This window comes from Mustelus asterias, chromosome 1, assembly GCF_964213995.1.
Source record: "Mustelus asterias chromosome 1, sMusAst1.hap1.1, whole genome shotgun sequence".
In the NCBI taxonomy this organism is placed as follows: domain Eukaryota; kingdom Metazoa; phylum Chordata; class Chondrichthyes; order Carcharhiniformes; family Triakidae; genus Mustelus; species Mustelus asterias.
In genome coordinates this window covers 148,761,666-148,781,281 of record NC_135801.1, presented here as the reverse complement: position 1 = coordinate 148,781,281, position 19,616 = coordinate 148,761,666, and the positions used below count along the sequence as shown (strand labels likewise).

The window sequence follows — 19,616 nt, the reverse complement described above, 5'->3', positions numbered from 1 at the left end:
GCCGCACACACACTGCGTGCGATAACATGCACATTTCTGCATAGAATTGCACGCACTTTTTCAGCAAACAGGAGGGAAGTCAAGGATTTTTTTTTTGAAAAGTTGCAAACTGCCATGGGCAGTTATCGAACCCTCCCTCTTTTCCTTAAGAAATATTACGCTGAAGTTTTCGATCACTCCTCCTCTAGCCATCGCCTGCTTCCCCCCCTCCCTCCCTGTCTCTAACTTCTCTCTCTCTCTCCACTCTCCTGTACTTTTGGGTTGTGTTGTCGACCCCATGGACGGGGCATTCAGCCCGCATTCCCCCAGCCTGCTCCCAGCCTGCTCCCAGCACCTCCTTTAAGTCGATGCAACTTTTAATTGAACTATGCTCCGTGCGGGGGGAGTGCGTTTCATCCCGGCCGTCCCTTTTCTGCTCAAGATCTTTAGTTCCCTGGCAAGCGGCCAGTGGGGTGGTCAGCCGGAGGTTTTGCATTTTGCAGACGAGAAACAAGGTTTGTGAGTCGTTCCCCCACCCATTGCTTTAAGTGATTCGCATCTAATTCAATGTTTGTGCTGCACTGCCGGCCAGCAAAGAGCTGTGTGCTCATGTCTTGTGTGTTTGTCTCCCCTCCCTTTGCAGAGAAGTTTGTTAAGAGTTTGCAAAGTTATGAAATAGTTCATCCCGTCAAAGTGGACGAAAGAGGAGCCTTCCTCTCCCCGGATGTCACCCATCATGTCAACCACGTCGGAAGGAGGGACCTCGGAAAGAGAGAGGAGCACGTGTATTACCAAATCATTCACCAGGGGCACCAACTGCTCTTCAACCTGACCGTCAACCGGCCCTTCCTTTCCCCAGGCTATGTGCTGGAGAAAAGGTACGGAAATGTAACTGGCACCATCATCCAGACCCCCGCAGAGAACACGTGTCATTTCATAGGCAGAGTAATGCATCAAGATCTGGGCAGTGGCATTGCAGCCATCAGTACCTGCAGAGGACTGGTAAGTGACATCTTGCAGAGGGGATGCTGCAGCAACGCTGAGATTATGCGAGGACTGAGTTGGTTGTAATCTTATTGGTGGCAGGCTGATTAGCTCTCCTCCCCTCATCCCAGCAATTTATAGGTTTGCCCGGTCACATGAACTTGCACATCACCAGAAATGGGCAGACCTGTCAAAGTTTGCCGTTGGAGATTGCAATCATTGAGACAGAACAATGCTGGGAATCTGAAGCCAAAATCAGAGAATGTCGGAAACACTCAGCAAGCCAGACTCTGTTTTTCTGTGGGGGGAGATGAGCAAGCCAGTGTCTCAGGCATAACCCCTTGGCCCAACTGGCTACTTCTCTCCACAACCGCTTTTTCTCCGCATTTTCTGGTTATGTGGCAATCGTACACTGTGATATTTACCATGCCTCAAAAGTATGAGGTAATACATTTTGGGAGGACTAACAAGGCAAGGGAATATAGAATGAATAGTTGGACCCTAGTTAGTACAGAGGATCAGAGGGACTTTGGAGTGTATGTCCATAGACCTCTGGAGACAGCAGGGCAGGTAGTTAAGAAGACATATGATTCTTGCCTTTATTAATTGAGGCATTGAATATAAGAGTAGGGAGGTTATGATGGAACTGTATAAAACATTGGTTAGGCCACAGTGGGAATACTGTGTGCAGTTCTGGCTGCCATACTATAGGAACGATGTGATGCACTGGCTGGCGAAGGTGCAGAGGAGATTCACCATGATGTTGCCTGGACTGGAGTATTTCAGTCATCAAGAGAGAAATTATAAATGACATAGATAGGGTGGATAGGAAAGAACTTTTCCCCATAGCAGAGGGGTCAATAATTAGGGGGCATTAATTTAAGTTAAGAGGGAGGAGGTTTATAGGAGATGTGAGGAAAAGCTTTCTCACCCAGAGGGTGTTGAGAAACTGGAACTCACTGCCTGAAAGAGTGGTAGAGTTGGGAACCCTCACAATATTTAAGAAGTATTTGGATGAATACTTGAAATGCCCTAGTATACAAGACTATGGACCAAGTGCTCAAAAATGGGATTAGAATAGATAGATATTTGATGGCTGGCACAGATACGATGGGCTGAAGGTCCTCGTTCCATGGCGTAAAACTCTATGACTCTATGGACTCCTTGGGCCCGATTTTACCATCAAGTTGCACCTGTTTTCGGGCGCAAAAACTTGGTAAAGTCGGGCGTGAGGCAAGTAGTGCGATCTGTGCCCGCCTCCACGCTGGTTCCCCTTTTACCAAGGCCTGAAAATGGCCGTGATTAGGACCATGCATTTAAATTGACTTAATGGGCTGCACGCCCAACTTTATTGGCACTTCTCCCTTTACCACCACGTTCGCCCATCCGGAATCGGTGCGAAACAGACATGCTCCATATAAGTCCGATTCGGGCATTTCAGTTAGTGAGGAGGTAAATGCCAAGTGCCTGGCGGTTCTCTGCTTGAGACCAGTTGGGGGAGGGGGGGGGGAGATCCGTTGCCACTTTGCCTGAGATCAGTGTGGGGGAAGTTGGGACCACTGCCACGCTGCCTGAGATCAGTGAGGGGGAAGGGAGGTCCACTGCCACTCTGCCTGAGATCAGTGGACGGGGGGGAAGGAAGGTCCGCTGCCACTCTGCCTGAGATCAGTGGGGGTTAAGGGGGGCCTGCTGCCACTCTGCCTGAGATCAGTGGGGGGGGGAGGGACCTGCGATCGGTCTGGGTGGCATGGGGGGTTAAGGGGGTCAGTAATGTTGCAAGGGTGCCACGGGGGGGGCATTATCTGGCCCAGGAGGGACGTGGCAGGAGAGCAGCAATGTATCATTTTTTTCTGTGCATGTGCAGTTGGAGGCGCCGATCGGAGCTGCAGGATGTCGGGCGTGTTAAGTCCCACCACAGGCTTGTGCAGCGTGATTCAGGCTCACTGATATTTATGCAGGCAGAGTGCGTATGGGGACGCCTCAGAACGGGTCTAAAAGTTGGATCTGAAACACTCCTAGTTTCAAGTTTGCCCAGCACTTAAAATCAAAATGGTAAAATCCCCTTGTGTTCGCATGAGCTTTACTGCGCATTTGGCTTCCGGGCAATGTGACTTCCATGCACAGAAGTGCAAGAAAAGGAAGTAGTGTCATTTCTTTGAACGACAGCATTTTGATATTTTAAAACCAAACCAGTCTATTCCTCTGTTGTTTGAAAAGTATTGTGATGGTGAATAAGTTTATCAAATGAATAAGGAGTCACTTAGGCCAGGTAGATTTAATGCTGGTCTGTGCTGAGCTAATCTCGGCCTGGTTAGTTTTAGTACATTATAGTCGACATCACTAATTGGCATCTTTCAGTTCCTGCTGGCTATGTGAATGCATGGGCTTTCTGTAAGACGTGAGGACAAAGTTAAAACCTGTCCTGCAGATAGCCACATAACTGCTTCATGATGATTAAGTTCCAGAGGTGTCCGTGGGACTGTGATCAGCGCCTTGAAAAGAGGGGACTGGGATAACTAGTCTGTTTTATTTTAAAATAAAACCAACCATTAGTTCTTTTATATTAGACATCTCAACAACACTGGGGAGTGCATTTGTGTTGTGTATTTAAATGCTTAATGCTTCACTTTCTCTGTAAAATGTGTGGAAGAGGGCAGTACGGTGGCACATTGGTTACAATCATAGAATCCCTAAAGTGCAGAAGGAGGCCAGTTGGCCCATCGAGTCTGCACTGACAACAATAGGCCCTATCCCCGTAACCCCACGTGTTTACCTTGCTAATCCCCCTGACGCTAAGGGGTAATTTAACATGCCCAATCAACCTAACCTGCACATCTTTGGACTGTGGGAGGAAACTGGAACACCCGGAGGAAACCCAAGCAGACACAGGGAGAATGAAAATCAAAGTGGAGAATGTGAGCACTGCTGCCTCAGGGATAGGGACCCAGGTTTGATTCCAGTCTTGGACGATTGTCTCTGTGGGTTTCCTCTGGGTACTCTGGTTTCCTTCCGCAGTCCAAAGATATGCAAGTTAGGTGGATTGGTCATGCTAATTTTCCCCTGAGTCTCTTAAAATATGAAGGTTAGGGGGGTTTGTAGGGTAAATGTGTGGTGGGGTTACGGGAATAAGGCGAGGGGAGATGGGCCTGGGTAAGATGCTCTCAGTGAGTTGATGCTGACTTGATGAGCCAAATGGCCTTCTTCTACACTGCAGGGAGTCTATGAAGTAGCTTGATGTTGCCCATTGCACTGCTTGAAAATGCATTTGTGTCAAATCAGTAGATGCAATATAATTGCGATCCTAACAAAACTTTGGCATTCATGGCTTTGACAATGTATACACTGCATGTATATTTCTGTTGTTCATGTGAGGTTCACATCAATAACCAACTTTCATTGTTTTTACTTGGAAAGTGGGGTCATGTGGGAGGAAATAAATATATAATAGTCTCATTCTTCCACCATTTCAGCAGAATCCAGGCCAATCTCATGCTCTTGAGCCAAATTGCTGTCATTTATTATCTAATAACCAAACACAGATTGGCCATCTTTTTAATGGGCCTCTGGCCGTAGGAGTTTTGGCCTGGAATCAGAAATGCAAGGTCAACAGCTAATTCTAATCATGGAGGAAAGTTGTGAAAATACAAATCCTTTCCCGTTGTTACAGTACATCTTGAGCACTGTACTGGGCTTCCAGATACGTCAAGAAAACTATCACTTAAAGTTCGGCTGTTCACAAAGTCAGTTCTTCCAAATACAAACCTCGGCCAGACTTCTGCCGGAAAGTGCAAGCGCCCCAATTGAAATACTGTTTATGTTTTAAGCAAAATGGGACCATAAATTTAATGCTTCAATATTATGTTAAGCTGCGTTTAGTTTCTGATAGGAAGTATTTTTATCTTTTTCTGTGGACCAGAAGACCTGGCAAGGAGCTGGGAGCTCAAGATGTAGGTGGTACACTCATTGTGTAAAAACTTTCTATTCTATAAAACATAATTCTATCATCTCATAATAACATTCAGTGGACTTACAGAACAGACATTTCAGTGTGTCACTTCTTGTTGGTACTATTGTGTCCACAAAGCTGACAGCAAGAACTGGAAACTCATCCATTGACTCACAGTAGTATGACATTTTATATCACAACTAGTAGGTGACACATGTCTGCCTGAAATGAGGCACAGAAATATTGAGTGTAGTGACCTAGCAGCTTACATTGACTCTGTTTATGAATTTCCTCGCTAAATGCTGGAATGTGGTACACAGTGAATCTTTGATCAATTCATTTTTTCAAATTTCCAATGATGGTAGGATAGCTGTTTTGTGGTTTATTGAAATATACAAATCATTTACTTAAATTAGAAAGAAAATGCTTATTAGCAAATTTACAGGTAACTGGCCATCTCAAAATTTCGTGTGTGTGTAAATTGTGCCACATACCTACCCACCTACTGCTTCATATCGCCCTTATTCATTACTGATTATTCATGCCTGCAGTCACAAGTGCTGTCTTTTTGACAATTGCTGTCACTATTGTGCCAACATACTGCACCGCATTGTAGTTTTAATGCAAACCTTTCACTTGCTTGGCGGATGCTGGGATAGCCCTGCTGCCGAAAGCATTTCCCTCCCGGTAAGCAAGAGAAAGAAAGGAATAGCATTTCACCTTAGCTCTGACAAGAACCCACAGTCAGGCAGATCATAAGATCATAAGTGGAAGCAGATGGAGCAGTCAGTCTGCGAAGGGACAGATGGTGTGGGGGAAAACAAGACCACAAGTAGTTCATAAGATGTACAACGTGTACAGTTTTCCAATGCTTAACATGTTTGGATTAGGATTTAGTTTGGTCTGTCTTGGGACTGAGTCTGTGGAAAATCTATCAGTGGTGCTGATCAAATCGGCTGCAGCTGTTTACTATGAGCTTTGTAAGTTGATGCATTATTGACTATGATGTGTCATCTATTGACTCTTTGCACAATCTGTCTTCACCCAAGAGAATGAGGATGAAGATATAGAACTCGGGGAGAGAGACTGCGAGGTTCTTGAGAAAATTGGCACAGGGAATGACAAAATATTGGAGGTGATGGCAGGCCTAATAGTGGACAAATCTCCATAGAATCCATCGAATCCCCACAGTGTGGAAGGAGGCCATTCGGCCCATCAAGTCTGCACCGGCCACAATCCCACCCAGGCCCTATTCCTGTAACCTCACATATTTACCCTGCTAATCCCCCTGGCACGAGGGTCAATTTAGAATGGCCAATCAACCTAACCTGCGCATCTTTGGACTGGTCAAAGAACAAAGACGATTACAGCACAGGAACAGACCCTTCGTCCCTCCAAGCCTGCACTGACCATGCTGCCCGACTGAACTAAAACCCCCTACTCTTCTGGGGACCATATCCTTCTATTCCCATCCTATTCATGTATTTGTCAAGACGCCCCTTAAAAGTCACTATTGTATCTGCTTCCACTGGCCAGATTAGTCCCAGGCTGCAGTGGGAGGCAAGAGAGGAGACATAGGGACTCTGACATAAATTTTTAATTTCTCTTTGATCAGGGGGGAGACGCCAGAGGATTGGAGAACAGCTAACATCGTTCTGCTATTTAAGAAGGGTTATAGGAATAAACCAGTGAACTACAGACCAATGAGTCTCACGTTTGTGGTAGGGAAACTATTGGAGAAAATTCTCAAGAACAGAATCTACCTCCACTTGGAGAGGCAAGCTTTGATCAGGGATAGTCAGCATTCGTCAGAGGCAGGTCATGCCTGACAAATTTGATTTATTTGAGGAGATGACCAGGTGTGTAAATGAGTGTAGTGCAGTTAATGTAGTCTATGTAGATTTGAGCAAAGCCTTTGACAAGGTTCCACATAGGAGACCTATAAAGAAGGGAAATGCATATGGGATGCAGGGTAATTTGAAGAGGTGGATTCAAAATTAACTCAGTTGTAGGAGACAGAGGGTGATGACAGTTGTAGGGATTAGAGGGTCGGCACAGTGGAAAACACGACAGCCTCACAGCGCCAGGGACCTGAGGGAATGCTTCTTGGCTTGGGTCACGATCTATGTGAATCTGAACATTCTCTCCTTGGTTGCGTGGGTTTCCTCCAGTTGCTCTGGTTTCGCGTCCAGTCCGAAAGACTTGTTGGTTAGGTGCCTTGGCCATGCTAACTTCTCCCTCAGTGTACCTGGGCAGGCGCCGGAGTGTGGCGACTCGGGTATTTCACAGTAACTCAATTGCAGTGTTAATGTAAGCCTACTTGTGACACTAATAAATAAATTTAAGTTTAAAATGACAGAAGACTGCTTTAGTGACTGGAATGATGTGGAGATGCTGGCGTTGGACTGGGGTAAGCACAGTAAGAAGTCTCACAACACCAGGTTAAAGTCCAACAGGTTTATTTGGTAGCACAAACCACTAGCTTTCGGAGTCTCGGGCTCCTTCATCAGGTGAGTAGGGACTTGTGTTCACAAACAGGTCATATACAGACACAAACTCAATTTACAAGACAATGGTTGGAATGCGAGTCTTTACAGGTAATCAAGTCTTAAAGGTACAGCCAATGTGAGTGGAGAGAGGGTTAAACACAGGTTAAAGAGATGTGTATTGTCTCCAGCCAGGACAGTTAGTGAGATTTTGCAAGCCCAGGCAAGTCGTGGGGGTTACAGATAGTGTGACATGAACCCAAGATCCCGGTTGAGGCCATCCTCATGTGTGCGGAACTTGGCTATCAGTTTCTGCTCAGCGATTCTGCGTTGTTGTGTGTCGTGAAGGCCGCCTTGGAGAACGCTTACCCGAAGATCAGAGGCCGAGGCATGGTACATTGGGGAGACCATGCAGCCGCTACGACAACGAATGAATGAACACCACTCGACAATCACCAGGCAGGAGTGTTCCCTTCTATTCGGGGAATACTTCAGCAGTCATGGGCATTCAGCCTCTAATCTTCGGGTAAGCGTTCTCCAAGGCGGCCTTCACGTCAGTGGTAGTTGGAATTTAACCCTGAAAAGCATGAGGTGATAAATTTTGGAAGGAGTAACTTGATTGCCGTGTGAATGTAAGCCTACTTGTGACTAATAAATAAACTTAACTTTAATTTGACAAGGAAGTATTCAATGAACGCCATGATACGAGGAAGTTCTTAGGAACAAAGGGACCTTGGCGTGTTTGTCGATTAAGCTCTGAAGGTAGAAGGACATGTCAGTGGGATGGTGAAAAAGGCATATGGGACACTTGCCTTTATCAAACAAGGCATAGATTACAAAAGCAGGGTGGTCATGTTGGAGTTGTATAGAACTTTGGTGAGGCTACAGCTGGAGTACACTGTGCAGTTCCGGTTCCCTCATTATGGGAAGGAAGTGATTGCGCTGGAAGGGGCGCAGAGGAAGTTTACCAAGGTAATACCTGGGATGGAAGTTATGAAGAGAAGTTGGATAGGCATGGGTTGTTTTTGTTGGAGCAGAATTATAAGCGGGATGGACAGGATGGATAAGTAGCAGATGTTCTCCTTAGTTGAAGGGTCAGTCATGAGGGGACAAGTTCAAAGTGAGAGACAAGGTTTAGGGGAGATGTGAGGAAAAATGTTCTTACTCAGAGGGTGGTGACAGTCTGGAATGCATTGACTAGGAGGGTAGTAGAGGTGGGTTGCCTCACATCCTTTAAGAAGAACCTGGATGAGCTCTTGGCACATCATAACTTTCAAGGCTCTGAGCCACGTGCTGGTAATTGAGGTTAGGTGTTTCTGATGTGTTGAAGATTTGATGAGCTGAAGGGCCTCTCCTGACCTGTATGCTTCTGTGAATACATGTCCCAAGTCACTCTCTCAAAATGTCTCAACTTATTTTGATTCACAGGAGTTCTGGGACATATATTGGACCAAATCTTGCTGCTGTGGGTCATTTTGCAGTATGCAAGACTAGTTGGACCTTTCCCTGTATCATTCAGTTTGAAGATAATTTATGTCATAATTTGTTGCAAGTCTAAGCTGATGATGGCATGCTGAGGGCATTTCCTTAATAAAATTCAAGGATTGAGGAGAGAGTTTGAATAGGCATGGGTTGTTTTTGTTGGAGCAGAATTATAAGCGGGATGGACAGGGTGGATAAGTAGCAGATGTTCTCCTTAGTTGAAGGGTCAGTCATGAGGGGACAAAGTTCAAAGTGAGGGGCGGGAGGTTTAGGGGAGATGTGAGGAAAAATATTCTTACTCAGAGGATGGTGACAGTCTGACTTAAGTGACTTAATGGCAGAGAGAAGAGTAAATTGAAGTCTTATCAGGTACAGAATGGGGAAGAAAGATTGGTTTAAGAATCATAAGACTCTACAGTACAGGGAGAGGCCATTCAGCCTATTGACTCTGCACTGACAACAGTCCCACCCTATCCTTGTAACTCCATATATTTACCCTGCTAGTCCCCTTGATTGGCCAATTTAGCATCTTTGGAGTGTGAAGGGGGAACCCACGCTTACATGGGGAGAATTTGCAAACTCCACACAAACTGTGACCTGAAGCCAGAATTGAACCTGGGTCCCTGGCGCTGTGAGGCAGCAGTGCTAACCACAGTGCCACCATGCTACCCAAAAAAAAGAGAGGCATGTTAGAAAAATTATTTAAAATTTCAATGTTTTTAAATGCCTTAAGAATAATTGAGATCATGCGGGAAACATTCCCTTTGAGGACAGAAAAATCAGTGAATTGTGAACAGGATACACATGTTAATTCTTAATCCTCATATTCTGAAATGAATTTAATGGGCAATTAATGTGCAAATCCAAGCAACTTCTCAAAAATAACAGGGAGGTCAAGGTTGAGATGCTGTGCCTGAGACAAATAGCAGAACGGTGTAAATCGATGAGCAAGTTTTGGAGATTTGCAGTCAACATCATATCACTTCTGTTTTCTGTTTTATTCTTGACTTCACTACAAATTACTTGGGTATTCAATGAAGCTGAGAAAAGTATATAAAATAGAGGCATAAAGACAAAACAGTGACAGCAAATATATAGCTCAAATGTTTTCCCTACTTTTGAAGACCTGGGTGGGATACAAATCAGTTGGTGCTATTAACTGTCCAGACAGTATGACCATTATTCATCAGTTAACATTTCCTTCATTTGGCCACCCATTTTTCCTGTTCTCTAATATCCTGGGATTTCTTGCAAACGCTATTATTGGAGAAACATAATCGCAATAACACCATTGGTACAAAAAGAAGGCAACTAGAAATGGGCAATAAATGCAGTTTAGGGGTGATCTTATAGGTGTCTATAAAATAATGAGGGGCATAGATAGATAGATGGTCAACATCTTTTCTCAAAGGTAGGGGAGTCCAAAACGAGAGGTCATAGGTTTAAGGTGAGAGGGGAGAGATACAAAACGGTCCAGAAGGGAAATATTTTCAGAGGGTGGTGAGTATCTGGAACGAACAAACATTTATGTCATCTATTACTTGTATATTTTCAACATTATTGAGAATGCTTGAGACACTGCAAATCTACCTAGGCTGGTTAGGACAATGCGTGGAGATTTTGCAGGAGTAATTTCATTTTCACTGCCTGGAAAGCAAGCTGGAAGAAAGGGTCACCCATCCATTGTAAAGCCCAATTGGAATTCATAGAAAAGAAAAAAATATTTGTATTTACATTGCTTCTTGCAAAAAGTTAGGGTATCCCAAAAAGCTTTACAGTCAAGGAAGTGCTATTGTAATGTAGAAATATGGGAACCAGTTTTCACACAGCAAGCTCCTACAGCATTGTGAGAATGACCAGGTTTTGTCATTGTTGAAATATTTGTTATGTGATAAATATTGACCAGGATACTAGGGACAAGTTTCTGCTCATCTTCAAAATAGTGTCTTGATATCTTTCACATCCACCCAAGAGGGCAGATTGGGCCTTGGCTGAAAGTCTTATCTGAATGATCAAACCTCAGGCAGTGTAACATTCCCTTAGTACTGTACTGGAATGTCAGCATAGATTTTGTGCTCAAACCTCTAAATGGGACTTTGAACCTATGACTTTCTGACTCAGGCATACTTTGTGCCACTGGGTCGCAGCTATTTTCATCTCAATCATATCAGTGAAAATGAAAACCAGGTGGATTCCATGAAGAGTGACCCCCCCCCCCAATCAGATTGCCACCGAAGTAATATCATGTTGCATTTCATTGCTTTTTCTTAATGGCTTTAAGTATTTATTGATATTATACAGGGCAACCAACTTCCCTTCAAATCACAGTCTCTGCTTGTAAATGTTGGCTTTTCTCTTCCTTTTGGGTGAATGAGAGAAACTAGGTGATTGTAACGCAGTGGCCATCTTGATCATAGAATCTCTACGGTGCAGAAGGAGGCCAATCGGCCCATTGAGTCTGCACCGACCACAGTCCCACCCAGGCCCCTAATCTCATAACCCCACATATTTACCTACTAACCCCCCTGACGCAAGGGTTAATTTAGCATGGTCAATCAACCTAACCCGCACATCCTTGGACTGTGGGAAGAAATCGGAGCACCCAAAGGAAACCCACGCAGACACGGGGAGAATTTGCAAACTCCACACAGATCCGAGGCCGGAATTGAACCTGGATCCCTGGCGCTGTGAGGCAGCAGTGCTAACCACTGTGCCACCCTGATCACTACAAAGAATATCATGCTTGCCATAAGTCGAAGTTTTTTATGGCAAAATTGCAATGTTTTGTGTCCACCTCATTGAGGAACCGAAGATGACCTTCATTCTTAAGTTTACTTATTGCGCCCCCTAGCTCACTCCACACAAACCCCTCACCTCAGCAGGAAGTGTTAAGTTTTTAATGATATTTCTATGTCTGAAATGAACTGTATAATTCAGGGCTGTGTAGGTGTGTTTAATTGGAAAACATTTCCAGTAGACGTACTTGTACAGTCAAGTATTAGAAGATCAACCCAGTTTGCCTAAAAGGAGAAAAAATGTTAATTTGGAGTTAAGTTATGCTTTGCACTTTTCAACATTCTGGAATACTGCGTGTCTTGCAGTTTTAACATTTATTTAGGCAATTAAGGTCAGTGCATCTCATTCAACAGATTTCATAGTGTTTGGTGGTACACTAATGAGAAGGATGTGTTATTTGGCTTTGAAGTTAGTATTACAAACCTAAGGACCTAATTAGATAAATGCGAGTGGTGCATTTTGCTAGATCGAACCAGGGCAGGACTTACTCAGTTAATAGTAGGGCATTGGGGAGAGTTACAGAACAAAGAGATCTCAGGGTATAGTTCATAGCTCCTTGAGAATGGAGTTACAAGTGGACAGGGTGGTGAAAAAGGCATTTGGCATGTTTAGAAACATAGAAACATAGAAAAACTACAGCACAAAACAGGCCCTTCGGCCCCACAAGTTGTGCCGAACATATCCCTACCTTTTAGGCCAACCTATAACCCTCTGTCCTATTAAGTCCCATGTACTCATCCAGGGGTCTCTTAAAAGACCCTATTGAGTTTGCCTCCACCACCACTGACGGCAGCCGATTCCACTCGCCCACCACCCTCTGTGTGAAAAACTTCCCCCTAACATCTCCCCTGTACCTACCCCCCAGTTTGGTTTCATTGGTCAGAACGTTGAATACAGGAGTTTGGACGTCTTGTTGAAGATGTATAAGACATTGGTACGGCCACACTTGGAATACTGTGTACCGTTCTGGTCACCCTATTATAGAAAATATATTATTAAACTAGAAAGAGCGCAGAAGAGATTTACTAAGATGCTACCGGGACTTGATGGTTTGAGTTGTAAGGAGGGGCTGGATAGACTGGAATTTTTTTCCCTGGAGAGTAGGAGGTTTAGGGGTGACCTTATAGGTGTCTATAAAATAATGAGGGGCATAGATAGATAGATGGTCACCATCTTTTCTCAAAGGTAGGGGAGTCTAAAACCAGAGGTCATAGGTTTAAGGTGAGAGGGGAGAGATACAAAACAGTCCAGAAGGGAAATATTTTCAGAGGGTGGTGAGTATCTGGAACGAGCTGCCAGAGGTAGTAGCAAAGGCAGTTACAATTTTGTCTTTTAAAAAGCATTTAGACAGTTACATGGGTAAGATGGGTATAGAGAGATATGGGCCAAATGCGGGCAGTTGGGACTAACTTGATGGTAAAAACTAGGTGGCATGGAGAAGTTGGGCTGAAGGGCCTGTTTCCATGCTGTAAACCTCTATGACGTGGTGGACTCAAATTCTCTTGAACAAACTTTTGTTTATTTAACACTTAAAGCGTTGCAACTGTTGTAATTACATAATTTCTCTTATACTTCAACTCTTAACATTAATTATTTCACTGAACTTTAATTCTTTAACTCAAATGAATGCTATCCGGTTTCTTGAGCAAACTGGCCAGGTTCATTCCCGATGTAGGTTATTCTGCGTGGTTCTGTCTTCTCTGAAGATGTTCTTTCAGGGCACACTTGCAATGGTTGGTCTCTGAGTTCTCACCGAAGACAAAGGTTCAAGCACATTTCTTTATCCTAAACTTCTCACATTCTTCCAGAACATTCTCTGGCACTCAGCCAATGGTATAACCAGAGACTAAATCAGGCCAAAGGAGTTACTCACAAACAACTCCATAATGCTTAGTTCAAATTGCATGTAGGTCACATAGCCTTAACCCATATATAGGTATTGCTCTGACATGTCTATCATTGTCTAACCAGCTATCCTTAGTTGGTCAACATAAGAAGTGTCAGGTCACAATTCACAGGCCAGGTCACAACTCACTGCAGCAGCTTTATGACTGCATCTGCTTTTGATTTTAAGTTGACATATATTCCCAGCATGCTTAACTCTCTGTCACAATTGCTCTTAAAGATAATATTGCCATTATTGTTGTTGTAATCATTGTTGTAGTCAACTCTCCGACCACAGATGTAAGCTGACAGAGAAGAAATAGGAGTAGTTGTAGACCATATGGCCCATTGAGCGTGCTTCACCATTCAATAAGATCATGGCTCAACTTTCCAACCTTATTCCTGTATTCCTTGATTCCCCTCATACCCAAAAAATGATTATTCCCAGTCTTGACTATACTCAATGATTGAGCATCTATGGCACATTTGAGGTAGAGAATTCCAAAGATTCACCAAGCTCTCAGTGAAGACCTGTCTCTTCATGTCAGTTCTAAATGGCTTTCTCCTTATCCTGAGACTGTGACCTGCTTTAGACTCTCAACATCTACCCTGCTGTGTGTGCATGCATGTGAGTGCATGCGGAACAATCAGATGGAGAATTCTGTACCACTCTCTCTCACCTACCAGGCAGTGTCATAATTGCATTGTCTGTTTTAACCCAGGATCAGTAAGGCCCAGCAGTTCCACTGTAACTTGGAATCTGATGCTGTGAAATCTAAGAGAGATTTTATAAGCACTGGTGTTAGCAAGTGACCAACATATTGTGCATCTGTGTGGAAAATTACTATTTTTGACCGGTGCCAGGGCAATTCCCATGCAAGTCGGCAGAAGGACAGCTGCATTGCTGAGTTCTACTGGCAGCCTATGGAGCCACTCCACCCAAGAGCATGCTATGTGCTATCCTGTGTAGCTGGAGGCAATATTTCGACATGGAATACTTTGGAGTACTGTGTCAAAAAGCCAACTTAATACAAGCAGCAAACAGTGCACTGGAAACTGGTGAAAAGGAAGGAGGTTGGGAATAACAAGGGGAATAAAACATAAGTAAATGACCAACTTTATTATTTAGGATTACATAGAATTTATAAAACAGGAACAAGGCATTTAGCCCAGTTGACCTGTGCTCGTGTTCATCCTCCACACATGCATCTTCCCACCCTATTTTATTATCATGGGAAGGTGATGGCCTAGTGGTATTATCACTAGATTATTAACACTTGATTATCAATCCAGAAAGTCAGCTAATGTTCTGGGGACCCGGGTTCAAATCCCGCCATGGCAGGTGGTGGAATTTGAATTCAATAAAAAATATTTGGAATTAAGAATCTAATGATGACCATGAAGCCATTGTCGATTGTCGGAAAAGCCCATTTGTTTCACTAATGTCCTTCAGGGAAGGAAATTTGATGTCCTTACCTGGTCTGGCTTCCAGAGCCACAGCAATGTGGTTGACTCTTAGCTGCCCTCGGGCAACTAGGGATGGGCAGTAAATGCTGTAAGAAGTCTCACAACACCAGGTTAAAGTCCAACAGGTTTATTTGGTAGCAAATACCATAAGCTTTCGGAAGCTTATGGTATTTGCTACCAAATAAACCTGTTGGACTTTAACCTGGTGTTGTGAGACTTCTTACTGTGTTCACCCCAGTCCAACGCCGGCATCTCCACATCAGTAAATGCTGGCCAGCCAGTGACGCCCATGTCCCACAAAAGAATTAGATTTAATAGTGACCCATCTTATATTTATGGCTCCTGGTTTTGTACTCCCTCACAACTGGACGCATCTTCTTTACATCTACCCTATCAAACCCTTTCGGATTTTTTAGAAACCTCTATTCAATCACCCCTCATTTTGATTATTATTACCCCTCAATTCTGATGTCATTCTTGTAAATTTGTTTGCACATTACCCATACGGTTATATCCTTTTTGCAATGGACCAGAACTCTGCACAGTCTATCCAATATTCTATTGATGTTGTTTAACATCTCTGTTTTACAATTCAATCCCTCTACGAATTCAGTTGTTTAATCGCTTTTTCCACAGTCTTGTTAACTTGCGTTGCTACTTTAAATGATTTGTTAATCTGTATTGCTAGATAGCTTTGATCATCTTCTATTTGGACCCTCCAGTTAGCCTATTTCCAATCATGTGAATTAAAAACAAAAGAAAAGAAAGTACTTATACTTGTGTTTACATTTATTCATTTTGAATCACAGCCAAGATTGGACAGTTACTAGATGGTTTCATAACATTGCTGAGGCTTTCATTAGGAAACTTGTATTTAGAAATTATTTTGGACTTTATCATTTATTTTTCATGCCTAATGTTTAGAAATTAAATCTATGGACTTTAACTTCTATTCCTTATAAATAATTTCATTACTTCAGCTCATTGCCCACATAGACACATACCCAAAGTGGCATCACAAACTGATGAGACTTTGATATGATGTTCCCAGGTAATCACTGTGACGGGAGCATAGATAGTGAGTTAAATTCCAGGCCATGAAGTTTTAAAGGGAAGAAGAGGTGTGTGGGAATGTTGGATGTAAAAGCAGGAGTAGGCCTTCTGCCCTTTGAGCCTGCTCCACCATTCAATGAGATCATGGTTGATCTGGTTGTGGTCTCAGCTGCACTTTCCTGTCGGCTCCTCATAACACTTGACTCCATTGTCTAACAAAAGCTTCTCTAACTCAGCCTTAAATAAATTTAAAGACCTGTGTGTGCTACTTTCCTGGGAAGAGGATTCCAATGCTAGTTATCCTCTTGGAGGAAACCTTTCTCTTCATGATGTCTTATTAGAAAATAGAACAGTACAGCACAGGAGCAGGCCCTTCAGCCCATGATGTTGTGCCATACATGACGTCAAGTTAAACTAAAAGTTTAAGTTTATTTATTAGTGTAGGTTTTAGTGTAGTGTGGTATTACAAGTAGGCATACATTAACACTGAAATGAAGTCAATGTGAAAATCCCCTAGTCACCACAGTGTGGCACCTGTTTGGGCACACTAAGGGAGAATTTAGGGAGGGTTTAGCATGGCCAATACACTGAACCAGCACGTCTTTTGGACCGTGGGAGGAAAATGGAGCACCCGGAGGAAACCCCTGCAGACATGGGGAGGACATGGGAAAAAAAACCTGCCCCTCACATCTCCTTTGAACTTTCTCCCTCTCACATTAAGTGCATGCCCCCTCAGTATTAGACATTTCAACTCTGGGAAAAAGATTTTGACTGTCAACCCTATCTATGCCTCTCATAATTTTATAGGCTTCTATCAGGTCTCCCCTCAGAACAAACAAAGAACAATACAGCACAGGAACAGGCCCTTCGGCCTACCAAGCCTGCGCCGCTCATGTGCCCCACTAGACCATTCTTTTGTATCCCTCTATTCCCAGTCTGTTCATGTGGTTATCTAGATAAGTCTTAAACGATCCCAGCGTGTCCGCCTCAATCACCTTGCTTGGGAGTGCATTCCAGGCCCCCACCACCCTCTGTGTAAAATACGTCCCCCTGACATCTGTATTGAACCTTGCCCCCCTCACCTTGAACGCGTGACCCCTTATGTTTGTCACCTCCGACCTGGGAAAAAGCTTCCCACTGTTCACCCTATCTATGCCCTTCATAATTTTATTCACCTCTATTAGGTCGCCCCTCATCCTCCGTCTTTCTCGGGAGAACAACCTCAGTTTACCTAATCTCTCCTCATAGCTAAGACCCTCCATACCAGGCAACATCCTGGTAAACCTTCTCTATACTCTCTCCAAAGCCTCCACGTCCTTCTGGTAGTGTGGCGACCGGAACTGGATGCAGTATTCCAAATGTGGCCTAACCATCGTTCTATACAGCCACAACATCATATGCCAACTTTTATATTCTATGCCCCATCCAATAAAGGCAAGCATGCCAAATGCCTTCTTCACCACCCTGTCCGCCTGTGCTGCCACCTTTAAGGATCTGTGGACTTGTACATCCAGGTCCCTCTGTGTGTCTATACTCCTGATGGTCCTGCCATTTATTGTATAGCTCTCCCTTACATTAGATCTACCGAAATGCATCACTTCGCATTTATCTGGATTAAACTCCATCTGCCATTTCTCCGCCCAATGTTCCAGCCTATCTATATCCTGCTGTATTCTCTGACAATGTTAATCACTATCCACAACTCCAGCAATCTTCGTATCGTCCGCAAACTTACTGATCACACCAGCTACATCTTCCTCCAAATCATTTATATATATTACAAACAGCAGAGGTCCCAGTACAGAGCCCTGCGGAACACCACTAGTCACAGACCTCCAACCGGAAAAAGACCCCTCCACTGTTACCCTCTGTCTTCTATGTCTAAGCCAGTTCTCCACCCATCTAGCTAGCTCACCTTTTATCCCGTAAGATTTAACCTTTTGCACCAGCCTGCCATGAGGGACCTTGTCAAACGCTTTACTAAAATCATATAGATGACATCCACGGCCCTTCCCTCATCAATCGTTTTTGTCACCTCCTCAAAAAACTCAACCAAATTTGTGAGGCATGACCTCCCTCGTACAAAACCATGCTGTCTATCGCTAATGCAATTATTCAGTTCTAAATGCGCATATATCCTATCTCTAAGAATCTTCTCCAACAACTTCCCTACCACGGACATCAAGCTCACCGGCCTATAATTACCTGGGTTATCCTTGCTACCCTTCTTAAATAACGGGACCACATTTGCTATCCTCCAATCTTCTGGGACCTCACCTGTGTCCAGTGAAGAGACAAAGATTTCTGTTAGAGGCCCAGCAATTGCATCTCTCGCCTCCCTGAGGAGTCTAGGATAGATGCCATCTGGCCCTGGGGATTTGTCTGTCTTAATGTTTCCTAAAAAACCTAACACTTCCTCCCTTGTAATTGAGATTTTTTCTAATGGGTCAATACATCTCTCTGAGACACTACCAGTCAACATGTTCCTCTCCTTTGTGAATACTGATGCAAAGTATTCATTTAGGACCTCACCTACTTCCTTTGGTTCTAAGCAAAATTCCCCTCCTTTGTCCCTGAGAGGTCCGATTCTTTCCCTAACAACCCTCTTGTTCCTCACGTATGTAAAAAATGCCTTAGGATTCTGTCGAGGACATTTCGTGACCCCTTTCTGCCCTTCTAACTCCTTGTTTGAGTTCTTTTCTACTTTCTCTGTATTCCTCCAGTGCTCCATCTGTTTTTAGCTGCCGGGACCTCATGTATGCCTCTTTTTTCTTTGTTATTAGACCCAATTTCACTGGTTGTCCACGGCTCTCGAATCATACCTTTCCCATCCTTCCTCTTTACAGGCACATGCCTGTCCTGCAGTCCTATCAACTGCTCCTTAAAAGACTCCCACATGCCAGATGTGGATTTACCCTCGAACAGCCTCTCCCAATCAACAGCCATCACATCCTGCCTAATCCGGCTGTAGTTAGCCTTCCCTCAATTCAATACCTTACCCATAGGACAGCATTCATCTTTTTCCATTACTATCCTAAAGTTTACAGAATTGTGGTCACTATTTGCCACATGTTCCCGTACTGCAACTTTGATGACCTGACCGGGCTCATTCCCCAGTACTAGGTCCAGTATAGCCCCCTCTCTAGTTGGACTGTCAACATATTGTTCCAAAGAATCTTCCTGTATGCATTTTATAAATTCTCCCCCGTCCAGGCCCCCAGCCCTAAGCGATTTCCCGTCTATACAAGGGAAATTAAAGTCTCCCACTACAACAACCCTATTTTTCCTGCACCTGTCCAGAATCTCCTTACATATCCGTTCCTCAACTTCCCGTGGGCTGTTGGGAGGCCTGTAGTATACCCCCAGCATAGTGACTGCACCCTTCCTGTTTCTGAGCTCCACCCACAGTGACTCGTTACCTGACCCTTCCATATAGTTCACCCTCTGTACCGCTGTAATATGCTCCCTAACCAGCAATGCTACTCCCCCACCTCTCCTCGCCCCTTCTCTGTCTCGCCTAAAACACTTATACCCCGGAA

The 19,616-nt window shown here is 44.0% G+C and overlaps 1 protein-coding gene across 1 annotated transcript in view; it reads left to right on the top strand.

The window, feature by feature from the left end:
* The first annotated feature begins 346 nt into the window (after positions 1-346).
* The window catches only part of LOC144498747 (A disintegrin and metalloproteinase with thrombospondin motifs 12-like), a 557,508-nt gene continuing 538,238 nt past the window's right edge, over positions 347-19,616 (top strand). The window contains exons 1-2 of the mRNA XM_078220368.1: positions 347-494; positions 623-981. Coding sequence (XP_078076494.1) covers positions 368-494; positions 623-981 — 486 coding nt within the window. The 5' untranslated portion in view covers positions 347-367. The remainder of the gene's footprint in view (positions 495-622; positions 982-19,616) is intronic.